The sequence below is a fragment of the Canis lupus genome, chromosome 26 (genome assembly GCF_003254725.2).
Source record: "Canis lupus dingo isolate Sandy chromosome 26, ASM325472v2, whole genome shotgun sequence".
In the NCBI taxonomy this organism is placed as follows: domain Eukaryota; kingdom Metazoa; phylum Chordata; class Mammalia; order Carnivora; family Canidae; genus Canis; species Canis lupus.
Genome location: NC_064268.1, coordinates 28,971,160 through 28,988,283, shown reverse-complemented (window position 1 = coordinate 28,988,283; position 17,124 = coordinate 28,971,160). Strand labels below are relative to the sequence as shown.

The window sequence follows — 17,124 nt, the reverse complement described above, 5'->3', positions numbered from 1 at the left end:
ATCCTGGGCTCTGCTTTCCCCCTGGCTGTATGGCCTCAGACAGGTTACTGAATTTCTCTGAGCTTTGACATCCTCGTCCATGCAGTAGAATTTCATCAGTTGAAATGAAAATTAGGACAGCTCAGCTCTTCCCGTTAGAGAGCATACATTTTTAAAAAGTGTTACAGAAGAATGCCTGGGTGGCTCAGTTGGTTAAGGGTCTGACACTTGGTTTTTTTGCTCAGGCCATGATCTCAGGGTTGTGAGGTCAAGTCCCACGTCAAGTTCCTTGCTCAGTGCAGAATCTGCTCAAGATTCCCTCTCTCCCACTCTGCTCCTCCTCCTGCTCTTTCTCTCTCTCTCTAAAATAAATAAAAATAATATATTAAAAAAAAAAGCAATACAGAGAAACAATAAATAGCAAAAGCATCACCTCCCTTCCCCGCTTTTCTCAAAACTCACTCTCTACAGTCACCATGGAGGAACGACATGGGTCTGTGGCTCTCAGCCAGGCTCAGTCCCCAATGGTCACTCCAGGGGAAGCATCTTGTGTGCAAAGATAAGAGTGGTTTGAGCCTTGTGAGTCTTGTGTCTGAGGCGCTTACCCAGTCTGGGGCCTGGCCAATGGAAGTAGCCTACCCAACGCCAATGGCTTCTGCTAGATGGAAAACTAAAGGTGGGAGGTAGTCATTCTTTTAACTGGAGGGCCATGGTTTATTCTAGCATTCTAGTATTTATTCTAGTTGTGGAAGAAGTTAAAGCCCTTTGGCTCCCAGTCCTTGGTATGCATGCTGAAATTTGTCACCAAAATGTTTTGGAGTATTCTCTTCATCCTTGACCTGACATTTTCCAATAATGTGCTTTAGCAGAGCTCTTTTGAACCATTTTGGGGACATTCAGGACATTCTGTCCATTTAGGGGGCATGTTCTGCAAAGGTAGGAATGTTTTCCCCTTGCCTTCCCTACCTTTGGCCAGTCCCTTCTCTGGAGCTTTGGATAGTCACCTCAGACACATTCTTAGATTCTCTTTCCTCTAGTCCAACTCTTATCTGTTCCATTCTCTGGCCAACTTCTAGTCTTCATCTTCTAATCTTTGATTCCTAAGAGCTCTTTTTTTCTGTTACCTGATGCTCCTTTTTTATAGCATTATTTCTTCTGTTCATGAGCTGCTTTCCATCAGGCCTCCAATATCAGTAATGTGGTGGGATTGTCCCTGGAAACATTCATGTTCTGCAGGTCAGAGTCTTGGAATTCTCCATCCTGACTAATATATTTTAGCACCTAATATGTGCCAGGTATCCGTTAGTTTCTGAGGTCCCCAGGGGAGCACAAAGTCCTGCCTTCACAAAGCTTCCTTTCCAGTGGGAGGAGATGTAAGAATGTGTAAATGAGCATAGTTCAAGGATGGTTTCAGGTGAAGAGCTGTGGTCATATAAGGAAAAATAAAGCAGGGTAAGGGGCTGGATGGGGAATGGGCTGTATTTATGAAAATGGCCATGGACACTTGACCTGAATAATGAAGGAAAGAGTCAAGAAGATCCCTAGGATCTCCCTGGGTGGCTCAGCCATTTGGCGCCTGCCTTTGGCCCAGGGCACGATCCTGGAGTCCCGGGATCGACTCCCGCGTCGGGCTCCTGACATGGAGCCTGCTTCTCCCTCTGCCTGTGTCTCTGCCTCTCTCTCTCTCTATGTCTATCGTGAATAAATAAATAAAATCTTAAAATTAAAAAAAAAGGTCCCTAGGATCTTCTCTGCATCCAGTGCAGAGTGTCCACAGATGCCAGGGCTCTGTGGGAAGAGGGGAGGGGGGGGACAGGCAAGCTAGAACTGCCACCAGGTTTGGCAGTAAAGAGAATGGTTCTTGATGAGATGTCAGAACCTGTCAGAGCTTCCTTTGACATGCTTAGTGCATCTATTTGTTTGTGAATGCTTTCTATAATATTCATGATATATAATATGCATAACTTCCCACTGACTTTTTTTTTTCCTCAGAAGTTTTATAATTTTAGTTCTTTAGAAATTCTTTATTTAAATTCAGTTTAGTTAACATATTAATTATTATTAATTTCAGGGATAGAATTGAGTGATTTATCATTTGCATATAACATATAACAATGCTCAGTCAATTGCCCTCCTTAATGCCCATCACCCAATTATTCCATTCCCCCACCCACCTCCCCTCCAGCAACTCTAGTTTGTTTTGTAGAGTTCAGTCTCTCTTATAGTTGGTCTCCTTCTCTCTTTTCATCTTATTTTATTTTTTCATCTCTTCCCCTATTTCATTTGTTTTGTTTCTTAAATTCCACATATGAGTGGAATTGCATGGTATATGTCTTTCTCTGACAGACTGATTTTACTTAGCATAATAATCTCTAGTTCCATCAATGTTGTTGCAAATGGCAAGATTTCATTCTTCTTGATGACTAATATTCCAGTGTATACATACACCATATATTCTTGATGCACGTATCTGTTGGTGGGCATGATGCATGTATCTGTCATCAGAGCTCTTTCCATATTTTGGCTATTGTGGACATTGCTGCTATAAACATTGGGGTGCATGTGCCCCTTCAAATTACTATGTTTGTACCCTTTGGATAAATACCTAGCAGTGTGATTGCTGAGCTGTAGGGTAGCTCTATTTTTAACTTTTTTTGAGGAACCTCCATACTGTTTTCCAGAGTTTTTATTTTGAAATTTTCTTAACATACAATATTTGAAAAGATTGTGTGGTGAATACCTATATACCTTTCACCTAGATTCGGCAGTTTTTCACATTTGCCTTCCTTCTATATATGCTTTTTGTTTGTTTGTTTTTTATTATTTATTTACTTATTTTGCTAGATCATTTGAGAATAGGTTGCAGACACCATGATACTCCCTGACAAATTCTTCCATATGCATCTTCTAAGAACATTCTCCTCTATAAATACAGTACCATTATCATATGTAAGAAATTAATAATGTCACCTATTCAACCCATATTCCAATTTCCTTAATTGTCTTCAAAATAGATTTTGCAACTGTTTTGTGTTTGAAGTGTCAGCCAACCAGGATTGGCACATTTGCATTTAGCTATTCTCTTGTCTTTTAACCTAGACCAGGATCCCATCTCTTTTTTCTGTTTTTTGAATGACATTGGAGGCCAGTCCAGCTTTCTAGTTTTTATCACTTGTTCATGGAGTACTTTCACTTGGTCCTGTAACCTTGCATTTGCTATTATCCAAGTTTAGGCCATCATGCTTGATTTTAGTAAGAGTTAACACTTTTGAGAATACTTCAAATGTAATAAAATCTGCATGATTTGTACATACACATGTATCCAATATACTTTCTCAGAAGTATTTTTATTGATAAAGGTGCACACTCAGAGATTGAGAAACAACAGGCTGTAAATGTAGAAACCTAACTTTTATTTCCCTTACTGTCCTCTGTTTATGATGGAGGTTTCTTAAATATAGCCTGTATGTAAATTTAGATCCACATCATACTGTGGGATAAGTTTTGCTTCGACAACTAAACATGATTATAAAACTCAAGAGGATTAAGGGAAGCCTATTTTATTTACCCAGTTTTTACTCAGCATGTTCTTTCTTCTATCCTCATGTTCCAGGGTTTTTTCTTTTGTCATTTTCTTCCATTCACGGAAAGGCCTTTCACCATTTTTGGGGGGGGGCAATCTGCAGTAAATTTTCTTAGTTTTGCTTTTTCTGAGAATTTCTTGATTTTTCTCTTCATTCCTGAAAGGTATTTTCACAGGGTGTGGGATTCGGGGTTAACAGTTCTTTTCTGTCTGCACTTCACTTCTGGCTTCCACGGTTTCGGGTGAGAAATCTGCTGGCGTTCATATTGTCTTATCCTATATGTAAAACATCATTTTTCTTTTGCTGTTCTCGAAATTTAAAAAAAAATTGGGGAGCTAATGGTCAGAAGTTTGCTTATTTATTATTTATATTTATTCATAAGAGACACAGAGAGAGAGGCAGAGGGATAAGCAGGCTCCCTGCAGGGAGCCCAATGTGGGACTCAATCCCAGGACCCTGAGATCATGCCCTGAGCTGAAGGCAGATGCTCAACAGCTGAGCCACCCAGGTGTCCCTAATGGTCAGAAGTTTAATTACAATGTGTTTTGGTGTGGATTTCTTTGAGTTTAACCTATTGGGATTCAGTCAGCTTCTTGAATGTCTCTTGCCAAATTTTGAACCATATTTCTTCATTTTCAGCCACTGTTTTTCAAGTGTTTTTAGCCCACCCTCCTTCTCTCCTTCCAGGACACCAATGACATGTAGGTCTTTTGTTGTAGGCTCAAGCGTAAACGAGGTTCTGTTTGTTTTTCCAGTCTATTTTTCTTCTGTTCATTAGACTGGATAATTTCTATCAGTGTATCTGCTGGTTCTTTCCTCTGTTCCTCCATTCTGCTCTTGAGCCGATCCACTGGGTTTCTACTTCATTTATTGTACTTTGCATTTGTAAGTTTCTCTTTGGTTCTTCTCTATTTTTCTACTTATTTACTAAAACTTCCTAATTTTTTTTCATGTGTTTTCAACTATGTTTCTAATTGGCTATTGAAGTATTTTTGTGGTGGCTGCTTTAAAATCTTTGTCAGATAATTGTAACATCTTTGTCATCTTGGTGTTGGCATTTATGGATTTCCTTTTTATTTTATTTATTTTTTTTAAAGATTTTTTATTTATTCATGAAAGACACAGAGAGAGAGAGGCAGAGACACAGGCAGAGGGAGAAGCAGGCTCCATGCAGGGAGCCCAACGTGGGACTCGATCCCAGGTCTCCAGGATCACACCCTGGGCTGAAGGCGGCGCTAAACCGCTGAGCCACGCGGGCTGCCCTGGATTTCCTTTTTAGTGTTTAGCCCCACACCGACACAGTCCTGCTTGGGCTCCAGACCCCCACTCCCACTGTGCCTGCACATGCACGTGCTTGGGGTGGCTTTCTCCTGGAATGCTCTGTGTACATAGCTAGTTTTATAGCCCCAAAGGCCCCCACCCTTCCCCTCGGTACACAGGGGTTAAAGTTGTGTGCCCCTCCATGTGGCTGTGATGATGACCGTGACATCCACAGTAAAGAGGAGATTGAATGAGAAGAAAAAAATAATAATAATAAATAAATATGTATATATATATATGATATGATGAGTGCTGATATATTATGTGCTGATATATGATATGATGAGTGCTTTTCACATGAAACCTGGACATTTTTATATTATATTTTGAGACTCTTGGTCTTATTTAAGTCTTCCATTTTATCTGCTTTCTCTGACATCACTCTGCCAAAGGAGGGGGTGGGCAGTCTGGTCCCTTTATAGCCAGGTGGAGGTAGAAGTTCAAGGTTCACCACTTGACCTCCATTAAGCATGAGAAGAGTGGCTCCTTGTACCACAGTGCAAGGAAGATCCAGGCTCACCACTTGGCTTCCTCTGATACCACCCCAGTGAGCGTGTTGGAACCTATTGCAAGTGAAATGTGGAGGTGTTACAGGCAGGACGTGTTCACCAGGGTGAGGGCCTAGGCTCCTAGGCTCCCACTTGGTCTTTGCTGGGTGGATAGAGGTGGGGCCACAGTGTTTTAGTGGTGGTGGCTAGGGTAGATCAATTATTGTCTAAAAGTTTTCTGTCTTTTTTTTTTTAAGACTTTATTAAAGAGAGAGATGTGCACATGCACAGGAGCAGAGGGAGGGGCAGAAAAATAAGCACACTCCCCACTGAGCAGGGAGCCTGACACCGGGCTTGATCCCAGGACCTGATCATGACCTGAGCCAAAGGCAGACACTTAACTGACTGAGTCACCCAGGCACCCCAGTTTTATGTCTTTCAGGGCTGCTCCTCTGGGTCCTTTGGCTTTTGTTGGGGATGTTTTTCCTCTGTGCCTATTGGTGTTTCCAGATTACTGGCTTCATTCAGCTTCAAGTCTGGGATATATAAGCCAAAAAGAAAGCCTGGTGAACTCATCCACACATCACTCCTCAGGTCCCAGGGTCCCCAGCTGGTTGGCTTTCCTTTTCATCTTCCAGAATCTTATTTTGTTTGCCTTATATATATTGACAGTGTTTTCAGATATATTTAGTGGACATATAGGGAAAATGAGATGGAAAGTTACCATTTTTCTGGAAGCAGAAGTCTTAGGACCATGCATTTAGGACCATGGATTTTTAAAACAGTCATACTACCTCATGCCTTTGCTGTGAGAACTAAATGGATTGTGCCTATAAAATTAGCATAGTGGCTGGTACATGGAGGGCTGTAGGAAATAGTAGTGCTTGTTAATCAGGAGGGGAAGCCAGTATGAAGTGGCTATGCGCCTCACCTAGATCACACAGTGGTGGGGGCAGTGGAAGGCTGGTGTGGACAGATGGGGCGGATGCATCAGCTACAGCGTGAACAGGCCCTGGGGAAGCATCTGCTCCTGTCCACAATTATCCTCAGTGCCAGTGGGCCAGAGGGGTCCTGGCCATTGCCCACCTCATTTCCTTCCTCTAGGACCAGCCTGAGCTCAGGACATGGGAATGAACGATCCATGTTTTCCTTGGGGCTCTGTGCCAATGGTTTCTGCCTAATCAGAAACTTCTCAGGCTACAGGGATAAAATTCTGTTTTTTTTTGTTCAACCTTTTGTTCTCTTTGTCCCTGCATCAGGAGGTAGTGGCACAAACCATGAAGAGGAGACAGCGAAGAGAGTGGGAGGCTCGGAGGTGAGTGTGCACTTCAAGCAGTACCCTGTGTCACGGAGCTCACGATCCCTGGGGGATATCTGTGTTTTCCATGGGAACTGGAAAGTTTTTTTTCTCCCATTTGAGAATAATTTAGTTTAGAAACTCTGGATTGGTGGCTCCAGGAGTAAGCATGTGGCCCCTGCATTGGAGAAGAGCTCTGGGTCCCCTCTGTATCACCTGGTGGTCTCACGAATAGCAGGACTGGGCCCAGAGATCTCCCAAATACATGCTGTTAGGGGTGATAGCCCATTGTCTCTTATTTTTGTGGTTTTCCAGATGTACTCTTATTTGTAAGTTCTTTATAAATGAGATAGATGCTAATTGTGTGAAAGTTTTCATAGAAAAAAAGTGTATGAAAAGGAAACTGAACTATCCATCATTGCTGTCCATATTGCAAATGTAAAAAGTAAACTGCCGTAGGGGCACCTGGGTGGGTCAGTCGGTTGAGCATCCAACTCTTGGTTTTGGCTCAGATCATCTCGTGGTTGTGGGTGGAGCCCCACATCTGGCTCTGTGCTCGGTGCTTCAGATTCTTTCTCCCTCTCCCACTCATTCTCTTTCAAATGAATAAGTAAAATCTTTCTCTCTTTCTTTTTTTTTTTTTTTAAGTGAAATACTCTAAAATAATTAAAAAAAAAAAAAAACCCTGGAAAGGTTATTATAGCTTGAGGTGACCATGTAGCAGGGCTGTTGAGCTGAGAATTCCTTGCTGGATCCAGTCCCTGAAGACCTCTGCTGTTTGAACTGAGGGTGTTGTCCTCAGCCACCCCCTCAAGGAAGGACAATGAAAAACCATTTTGGGAAGTATAAGGAAAGAAAAGTGAATATAATCCGTATTCACTGATCAGAAGAGATTCTGGCTATGTGTCAGTCTTCCTGGGGTATCCAAACTTGTGCAAATTGCCTATTTTATATGATCATAATATATACTTAATTTTGCTTTTTTTTTTTTTTTTTTCACTTAATATAACCATTTTCGATGGTTCCAAATAGCTTTTATAAACTGCAGTATACTTACCTGGCCAATCCCCTTCCTTTTTTGAACTGGAGATCACTTCCAGTATTTTGCCACGACAGATAAGGCTGCAATGAACAACGTTGTGCACATACTGCTGTCTCCTGCTTTCTTTGAATTGCTGTCTTAGAATAATTTCTTAGAAGTGGGATTCTAGGACTATTCTATGCCGTTTTATGTCTTTCATTGCCACAAGGCTTTTTTTTTTTTTTTTAAAGATTTTATTTATTCATGAGAGACACAGAGAGAGAGAAAGAGGTAGAAATAGGCAAAGGGAGAAGCAGGCTCCATGCAGGAAGCCCGATGTGGGACTCCATCCCGGGTCTCCAGGATCAGGACCTGGGCTGAAGGCGGCGCTAGACCACTGAGCCACCCGGGCTGCCCTGCCACAAGCCTTTTATGTCAATATTACTTCCCTACTGGCCTTGTAAATGTACACTCTGTGAAAGGATCCATAAGTGGATACAAAGAGTGCTTTGACTTAATCTGCATTTCTCTGAGTACTGTCAAGTTTCAGTATTTTCCAATGTTTGTCTTCCTTGCACTGCTTCTTGTTGAGGACCTGCATTTTATGTTGTTACAGAAGAGACATCCTCTTCGACTATGAACAGTACGAGTATCATGGGACGTCGGTACGTGCGGATAAGTCTACTTCACCATAAGGTTCTGACTGTAGGTGTCAGTGTCCTAAAACATGAGGAGGAATGAGCATAGGTTTGAGAATCACAAAAGCCTGGTTTGAATCTGAGCCCCACAACTTCCGCTGTGTGACCTAGGGCAGGTGGGGCAGCCTCTCTGAGACTTAAACTTCTCCTCTGTAAAAGGAAAAAGAATTACCCTCATTTCCAAGGCAGTTGTTAGGATGGTCCTGCACACCCATTAGGTGCCTAAATAGGACAGCAGCTATTATTTTTGTTCATCATCAAAAATACCGAGCAAGTCTATTTCAGACTCTGTGCAAGAAGATAAAGCTCTAGAATTATAGAGGCCTATCACTGTGTGTGTTACAGAACAGAATTTCACATGGAAAACATACTTCGTTGACTCTGGTAGTGTTGAGCAGAACTCAGGGCTTTAAGAAGCCCTAGAAAATAAGTTTCCAGTAAAATATCATGTGTTTGTATTAGCATTTGGCCCTGGGGCCTTGAGCTCTGAGCACCATATTTATAGCATCTCTTTTACTGTCAAGGTCCCATCGTCCTTTGAAGGATCATCTTTTGTCCTCTCTGCTCTGCCCTAGGACTAAGTGGGTGAGGTGGGTGGTGAGGCAGATGCCCAGTTCCTTCTGTATTTGTTGATCATTCCCTTGGAAATCTTCTCTGGTGGGAAGCCCAGCTTTGCATGGCTAATGGGACTTTAGAGTCTTCTGGTCAGGCAGTAATCCCCTTTGTTGTTTTCTACCAAAACCCAGACTCTGCTCACAGGGAGCTAAATGCTTCTGTACGCAGACAGTCCTGTTAGAAAGATCTTCTTCACCAAGGTCCTGAGGCACCCTCCCTCTTTAACATCCAGGTAATGGAAACTAAGGCCCAGCCTTCCCAGGAGTATGTATGTAAGACCGCTGGCCAGCTGAGAAGAGCATGTGGACATAGGCCCCCAACCTTCTGGCTTCAGTGCCTCCCCAGTATCACCGAGGCACCCAGTGAGATGTGTAGAGGCCCTAGCACAGATGTTCTCCCTTGCGTAATCAAGTGTGCACATAGGAATGACTAGTCAGCAGAGGAGACAGTGCAAGTCACTTGAGTTACTCTGTCTTCCTCCTTCGGTTTGGCTTGGAATCCACCCACACTTCCTTGCCTACCTGGGAAGGCCTTTAATCTGCAGGGCATGGCTGGGATCCTGGACAGCTCAGATGTGGCCCAGCCATGCAGCCCAGCCCCAGCACACACCCCTCTCATGAACACAGCTGCCTTGGACCTCAGGCTTCCTTCTGTCTTGCAGTCAGCCATGGTGATGTTCGACTTGGCGTGGATGATGTCCAAGGACTTGAACGATATGCTATGGTATGTAGGCCCCAGTCAAGACCAGTACTGTGTAGGGCTTCCTTCTCCAAGTAGCTCTGTCCTCCCACAGTGAGAACAGGGTCTGGAGGAAGACATCACTGTGTAGTCCCCACCAGGAATATCAGGCACAGCCCCTTTCTGGGAATTTGCATAGCCCTTGCTTTCTTCCTATGAGGCTCTTGGCTACATACAAACCCCTGCGTAAAATGGAGGGAGCACTGTTGGGTGCAGAGGATCGAGGGTGGGGCCTGACTACAGCTCTACCCTTCCCACCCTACTGCTCACCTTTGCTGCCTGGTAAATTTGGGTAACAGAAGGAGCATGAGATTTGAACAAAGCAGCCCTTGCTAGGTCAGCATCTTTGCATCCCTGGCATGCGGTGAAATCTGGTACAGGAATGCCCATTAGCCCACCTCTGAGTTTGCTACATGGGCCACAAGCATGAGTGCTCGGCATAACTTAGGTTGATTTAGAAACTAAACCCAGAGGGATCCCTGGATGGCGCAGCGGTTTGGCGCCTGCCTTTGGCCCAGGGCGCGATCCTGGAGACCCGGGATCGAATCCCATGTCGGGCTCCCGGTGCATGGAGCCTGCTTCTCCCTCTGCCTGTGTCTCTGCCTCTCTCTCTCTCTGTGACTATCACAAATAAATAAATAAATACCTTAAAAAAAAAAAATTTAAAAAAAAAAAAAAAAAGAAACTAAACCCAGAGTCTGAGCAAAGAAAGCATAGGTCTGGCCTGCTCCACCCCCTCAGCCCTCTGTTCTGGTCCAGGTTCTCTCTAGGAGATGAGGAGGGGAGGCCCTTCTCGGCCCTGAGCCCATGGTGGGGATTTTAATGGTCTTTGCCGAATCGGGGTTTCAGGAGAGCCAGGAGCTGGGCCAGGAGCTGGGCCAGGACCAAGGCACTGGCCACACCTAAGCCCAGAGGTGCTCTGTCATCCCCCTGAGCTGGTGCCCGGCTGTGTGCCTGCCTGTCATCCTCAGATATTTGGCTCAGCTCTCTTAGCCTCAGATCCTCCTCCATGGTATAGACTGACAATCCCATGCCCTGGCACAGGGGCCAGTTTGTGCATCAAGAGATCTTACAGTAAGGCCAGGTGGGAGCCCTGTACTGTGCCCTGTTGCCACAGCCACATCAGCAATGAAGAGCCTTTGGTGAGCACCTGCTGTGTGCTCAGGGGCACCCTTGACTGCCCTCTCACAACAAGCTCCTCCGGTTTAGAATGATGTCAGAATATGCCCCCCATGAAATGCTTCCAGAAAACTCTAGAAAAAGCTAAGAGATAGGACCTTGGAAGGCCTTTGAGAGGTCTAAATGCTGTTGCTCTGTGTCTCACCATTTCAAGACGGAGACATGGACGTGATGAAGGTCAGCTGTGCTGAAGGGCATATTCAGAGGGGCAGATGACCTGCCAAGATCCACTAGCACCTTCTAGCGGGTTGAGTGGGGAGGATGGTGGGGTCAGCTGGGACACAGATAGCATCAGGCCTGCCATCCTTGCCCTGGGAGATATCCCTCCTGGGTCCTGAAACCTCCCACTGTGACACTGTGCCAGGAGCCCTGAGTTGGCCCCGTAACCTTTCTACACCCTGCAGAAGAGAGACTGCCTGTCTGACAGTGGGCTGGGCCAGGCCACACTGGCAGGACGTGCCTGTAAACTTTGTGACTCTCTTCTTTTCCAGGTGGGCCATCGTGGGACTAACAGGCCAGTGGGTACAAGACAAGATCACCCAGTAAGGATGTGCTCCCTCAGCTTGTCTGAGGTTGGCCTGTGCTGTGGCCATGTGCATGGCCTGGCTGCAGCCCAAGTTTGCAGTGGGAAGATGGGTGGCAGATCCCTGTTGAGAAGGGAGCTGGCCTTGGGCCTGGATCCTCGTCACTGAGTAAGGGCTTAGGACCAGGCCTGTGGTGGAATGGTGTGTGGCCTGGTGTGGATGCTTTGTCCACCCTCAGGGAGCCCACCAGATGGAGCCAGAGATGAGAGGAGGGAGCTCAGTCTCCCGCCTCTCCATTGGTCTTTCCATGGTGGACACTGGGGTTGGGAGGAGGAGGCGAGGGCCCCAGGAGTCCTGCCAGGGACGGTGAGTGTGCCCTCAAAGGCAAGGGGAAGGCTGGCAAGGACTGCCAAAAGGACTGGCATGGAGCCAAGTCCTCTTTAGCCCCTTGGTGGGCAGGCTTTGGTGCTCACTGTCATTCCTGATAGAGAGCTGAAGAGCTACCCCAGAATGCGGACACCTAGGAAGCATGGGGTACTCGCACCCCCTCTCATCTCCATTCTGGTGGCCATCTGGTGGGGCCTCTAAGGGAATCGAGAGGGACCCATACCCTAACCCGTCCAAGGGTACCCTGGCCTGTTACTTGACACAGCTTTTATGCCTACTGGACTTACTGTATAGTTTGCAGAGCCATCTATGTCCCCACTTCCTGCCTTTCCCACCCCACTGTGCCCGCCAGATCCTGCAGTATAGCCCGGGGACCAGGAGGGTTCTGAGTCTCACAGGCTTGGACACTTTGCTGGGCCTCACTCCCCCTTCTCTGTTAAGGATGGTATGGGGTGTGTACAGTGCCAGGCACCGTCCCCGACCTGTGGCAGTCCCTCAGGTGAGGCTTCGCTGTCACTGTCCTGTTCAGTGGCCACTTGCAGGCAGACCTGGACTGGGGTCCGCCCTCTCCTGCTGTGCTCGGGAGCACTTCCTGTGAAGGACCCACACCCTCTGCTGGGATTACTGGCACTATGTGGTCTGTCCACTTGACTGTGGTGGATGGGTGGGAGGCCGTGGCCTCCCTTAGTGCCCGCTGTCAGGAGGCTCAAATAAGTAAAGGGCAGGACAGCCACTGCCCAGAGAAGAGTGCAAGGGGGATACGGCACAGCCAGTGCCCCCTCCTTCCAGCTCTGTCTCCTCACACCCCCGCCCTCCAGGCCCTCGTGACATAGCCACACTTGGCTTCTCCACGGTGGTGCCGGAGCTCCCTCAGTCCTGGCAGGAACTGCCTGTGTGGTGTGAGGGGGGGCCCCCCCGGAAGCCGCATGGCCTGGCCGTGTGTGAGAGGAAGGCGCCCACCCAGGCAGCTGGCGGGGCTTTCTTTCCAGGATGAAGTACGTGACCGACGTCGGCATCTTGCAGCGCCACGTGTCCCGGCACAACCACCGGAATGAGGATGAGGAGCACGCCCTCTCTGTGGACTGTACTCGGATCTCCTTTGAATACGAGTATCCTTACAGCACAGGCCCTCCGGCACCCTCCCTCAGTTTTGCTCAGCAGTGCACTGTGTGTTTGGTCGCCTCTGTAGACCTTTCCCACATACCCCTGTGCATGGTGTGGTCAGAGCTGCGGAGCCGCAGGCCTGGATTGTGCTGCTGTGGCTGCCGTGAGAATGGGGCCCTGGCCTGCTCTCCAGCTCTGCCAGAGCACCAGGGCCTGGGGAGCAAGCTCTGTCCTGGCTCCTCTGTCTGGCTTGGCTCCTAAATGCCAGCGCTGCTTAGACGCATCATCATCATGGGCCTGGCACGTGTGGGCAAGTGCATGGTAGGGCCCACCTGTGCAGCCCAGGTGGTTTGGCGATGAGTGCAGACTCTTGCCAAGCCAGTCAGGAAGAAGTAAGTCAGCGTATGATTAGAGTGCAAATGTCTCATGAGAGGAAGGTAGGGCATTGATGGAGTAACCAGAAGGTTGTTGGGTGGCAGTGCTCAGGAAAGGCCTTTGGGAGACCATATCTCAGGCTGAGACTTAGACTCACTCCATGGGAGAGAGGACAGCCTGAGCCAGGGCTGTGGCCGTGCAGAGGCCCTGAGGTGAGCTTGAGGAAGTGGCTGGAGAGATGGGTGCAGCCCAAGGGTCAGAGGGCCTAGGGCAGTGGGAGATTGAGGAAGTTGGGGAGTTCAGTACTTCGTGCTTAAAAGGTCCCTAGGCTGCTGGTTGTGGGGAGACAGACTGTGGTGCCCACAGGTGTAAGGCATGGCTGGGGCCTGGCTGTTTCTGTGATGGATAGTGATGGCAGGAGTGAGGCTGCCCTGTGCCTATTGGGATGGATGGAGACCAATAAACATGGGTTTAGACAGGTCTAGGAAGAGGTGCCAATATGAGGCAGCTAGGCTCCCAGGACGGGGATCCCACCAGGACCTGACATATGACATCTGGGGATCAGGGCCCAGCCATCAGGACGGGCAGCACAGAGGACAGAGCCCACCGTGTGCCTAGAGGCGGGGCCTCAGGGCAGGTGTGTTGGCAGACGTGGTGTCAGGACACCAGCGTGAGCATGGGATCCAGGCAGAGCCAGCCTGGCATCCTGCTGAGACCCGTAGAATAGGGAATGAGAGGCAGGAGGGAGTACAGGACGGTCCTCACGCACAGCCACACTTGCAGCCCCACCAGCAGTAAAGAGCATGTTTAAGAAGAAGGGTGAAGACGGAGGTTTTGTTCCAGGGGTCCCATCAGAGGTCTGCTGTGGGGTAGGGCCGAGCTAGGTGTAGCACACGGGGAGCAGATGGGATGACAGCCTGGACTGCCTGTGTGGCCACGAGGACTCAGTGTCACCACAGTATCTCAGAACCCTTGGGTCTCAGTTTCCCCATCAGTCCAACAGTGATAATGATGTGTGCATACCCCCTTACAAGCTCTCTGTGTGGGTCAAATTAAGCTAAGAAGGTCAAAGACCTCCAGGTCACCAAATGATGACTGGCCGTGCAGGCAGGCTGTCCTGGGACGGGTGGGGCCATGCACTGCCAGCCGTGGGTCGCCGCTCAGCCACAACCTCCTTGACTGGACCCAGCCTCCGCCTGGCACTCTACCAGCACTGGTCCCTCCATGACAGCCTGTGTAACACTTGCTACACTGCGGCCAGGTTCAAGCTCTGGTCTGTGCACGGACAGAAGCGGCTCCAGGAGTTCCTTGCTGACGTGGGGTAAGTGACCACTTTGGCCCGCCCCTCAGCCCCTGAGGAAAAGGTCCCTCCCCTTTACTGTGACCAACATCCAGCGGTTGCCTGTTTCTACCTGAAGCGCCTCACCTGGAGACTCCAGAGTATCATCTAAAGATCCCCTGTTTGCATGCTCTCCGTCCTACTGGTGTTGAGCAATCTCCGTCTAAAGCCAGGTTCCTCTGCCTGCCTTTGGCCCAGGGCGTGATCCTGGGGTCCCGGGATTGAGTCCCGCATCGGGCTCCCGGCGTGGAGCCTGCTTCTCCCTCTGCCTGTGTCTCTGCCTCTCTCTGTGTCTATCATAAATCAATCTATCTATCTTTAAAAATAAATAAATAAATAAAATAAAGCCAGGTCCCTCTTGTGACCAGCGCTTGTCATCTTTCCAGCCTGCCCTTGAAACAGGTGAAGCAGAAGTTCCAGTCCATGGACATTTCCTTGAAGGAGAATTTGCGGGAGATGATCGAAGAGTCTGCAAATAAATTTGGGTAAACTCCCGTTTTTCTGGATTAAGCTTGGTTCAGGCTTCAGCTTTAACCATGTTCCTAAAGCAATGCAAAAACAAGATAGCACAAATGAGTGTGATCCTGTCTAGCCTTTCACTAGCCTTTTAACTTTGGGTTAAAAGTGGGTCCGGTGGGGTGGGAGGCACTTGGCGGGATGAGCACTGGGCGTTATGCTAAATGTTGGCAAATTGAACTCCAAAAAAAAAAAGTTAAAAAATAGTAATAATAAAAAATAAGTAAAATTACTTGATTTAAAAAAAAAAAAAAGTGGGTCTAGAGAAGTCCAGGTCCTTACATCTGGGGCCAAGATGCAGACCTCTAGGTTGACCTGATCTATCACTCACTGAACACAGGCAATGGCCCTGGGAAGGGCCCCCTGAAGCCAGGTTCAGGCAAGCTTTGCCTAGGAGATGCTGTGGCTGCTCCTAGTTTCCCGGGATGTGGGAGGGGGCCACACACACATCTCTGCTCTGCTCCCCACCAGTGGAACAGCTTTGGACAAGGCTCTTAGTGCCCCAGATTACAGGGCTAGGATGTCAGGTCTTCTGCATTCTGGGACCAGAATGGTCTTGCCATGAGCCTTAGCAGGGGCCAGGGAAGGTCACTAGTACATCTGCTGGCCTGGCCTGGCAGTGAGAGCACACCACAACTTGAGAGCACTCCCACATGCATGCAGGGATAACAGCAGTGTGCTTCCTCCCACTGCAGGATGAAGGACATGCGCGTGCAGACTTTCAGCATTCACTTTGGGTTCAAGCATAAGTTCCTGGCCAGCGATGTGGCCTTTGCCACCATGTCGCTGATGGAGAGCCCCGAGAAGGATGACTCAGGGACAGATAACTTCATCCAGGCTCTTGACAGTCTCTCCAGGTAGTGGGTGTGGCTGTGGGCTGCTTTCCCCACAGGCCACCTCTGGATCTCAACCTAACACTCTTCAGGAGGCACATCACAGGGACCCCAGGTGTGGGGATGACTATGTTCTGCAGAAACTGAATCACAGTTTGTCAGAACCAGGGGTGCATGTGACACCTTTCCTATCCATCTTTAATATCTTTAATATGTCACTTCCTCTTGAATCCTTTTAATCTCCTTTTTTTTGTTGTTAAAAACTTTATTTATTCATCAGAGAGACAGAGACATAGGCAGAGAGAGAAGCAGGCTCCATATAGGAAGCCCGATGCGGGACTCAATCTCAGACCCCGAGATCACACCCCAAGCCAAAGGCAGACAGACGCCCAGCCACTGAACCACCCAGGCATCCCTAATCTCCTTTCTTTTTGATTTAAAAATTTTTTTCACCTCCTTTCCCTCTTTAGGCATTATTTGTGGTGTTTATTCATCCTTGTGTTTTTTTCTAATCTTTATTTAACAATTATTTTCCTTTTATTTCTAATTTTTCTTATCTCATTTCCTGAGATGCCTTGTTTTGTGTTTTAATGTCTCTTAGTTTGCTTTGAAATAGAACATTACAGTGTTGACCTTTTGGGGGCACATCTTTCTAGAATACTTCATTGTCCATAGGGATGCTCAGTGGCTCCTTATCCCTTTTTTACTGATAGTAACTTTGAGAAGATTTGACCTTGGTTCTTGTCTGTTGTTCTTTTTGTGTGTGAATTTTGCTTCCCTGTCTTTCGGGGGAGGCATGATTCAGACAGCTTTTTGAACTTCAGAGAACTGCCCTTTCTTTTGCCTTTGTGCAGTGTTAAAAAAATGTAAGGGTAGGCTTTCTGGGGTTTCCTGGCCCTGTTTCCTAGCATACTTTTTCTAAGCAGCTTTACTGAGCTATAATTCATATACTATGTAGTTCACCCATTTAAAGCGTACAATTCAATGGATTTCAGTATGTTTACGAGGTTGTACAAATATCACCACTACCTAATTTTAGAACATTTTCATTGCCTCATAAAGAAAACTTGCTCCCCTTAGCCGTCACCTTCCAAATCTCCCATCTCTCCCAGCCCCAAGCAACCACC

General features: G+C 47.4%; 1 protein-coding gene across 2 annotated transcripts in view; it reads left to right on the top strand.

The window, feature by feature from the left end:
* CDC45 (cell division cycle 45) overlaps positions 1-17,124 on the top strand; it is a 31,264-nt gene that overhangs the window by 3,402 nt on the left and 10,738 nt on the right. Inside the window, exons 6-13 of one of the 2 annotated variants that reach the window (XM_049101883.1) lie at positions 6,631-6,686; positions 8,306-8,354; positions 9,664-9,725; positions 11,411-11,461; positions 12,820-12,939; positions 14,499-14,630; positions 15,035-15,133; positions 15,860-16,021. In XM_049101883.1, the coding sequence (XP_048957840.1) occupies positions 6,631-6,686; positions 8,306-8,354; positions 9,664-9,725; positions 11,411-11,461; positions 12,820-12,939; positions 14,499-14,630; positions 15,035-15,133; positions 15,860-16,021 (731 nt within the window). The remainder of the gene's footprint in view (positions 1-6,630; positions 6,687-8,305; positions 8,355-9,663; positions 9,726-11,410; positions 11,462-12,819; positions 12,940-14,498; positions 14,631-15,034; positions 15,134-15,859; positions 16,022-17,124) is intronic. The other variant, XM_049101884.1, reaches the window with a different exon arrangement.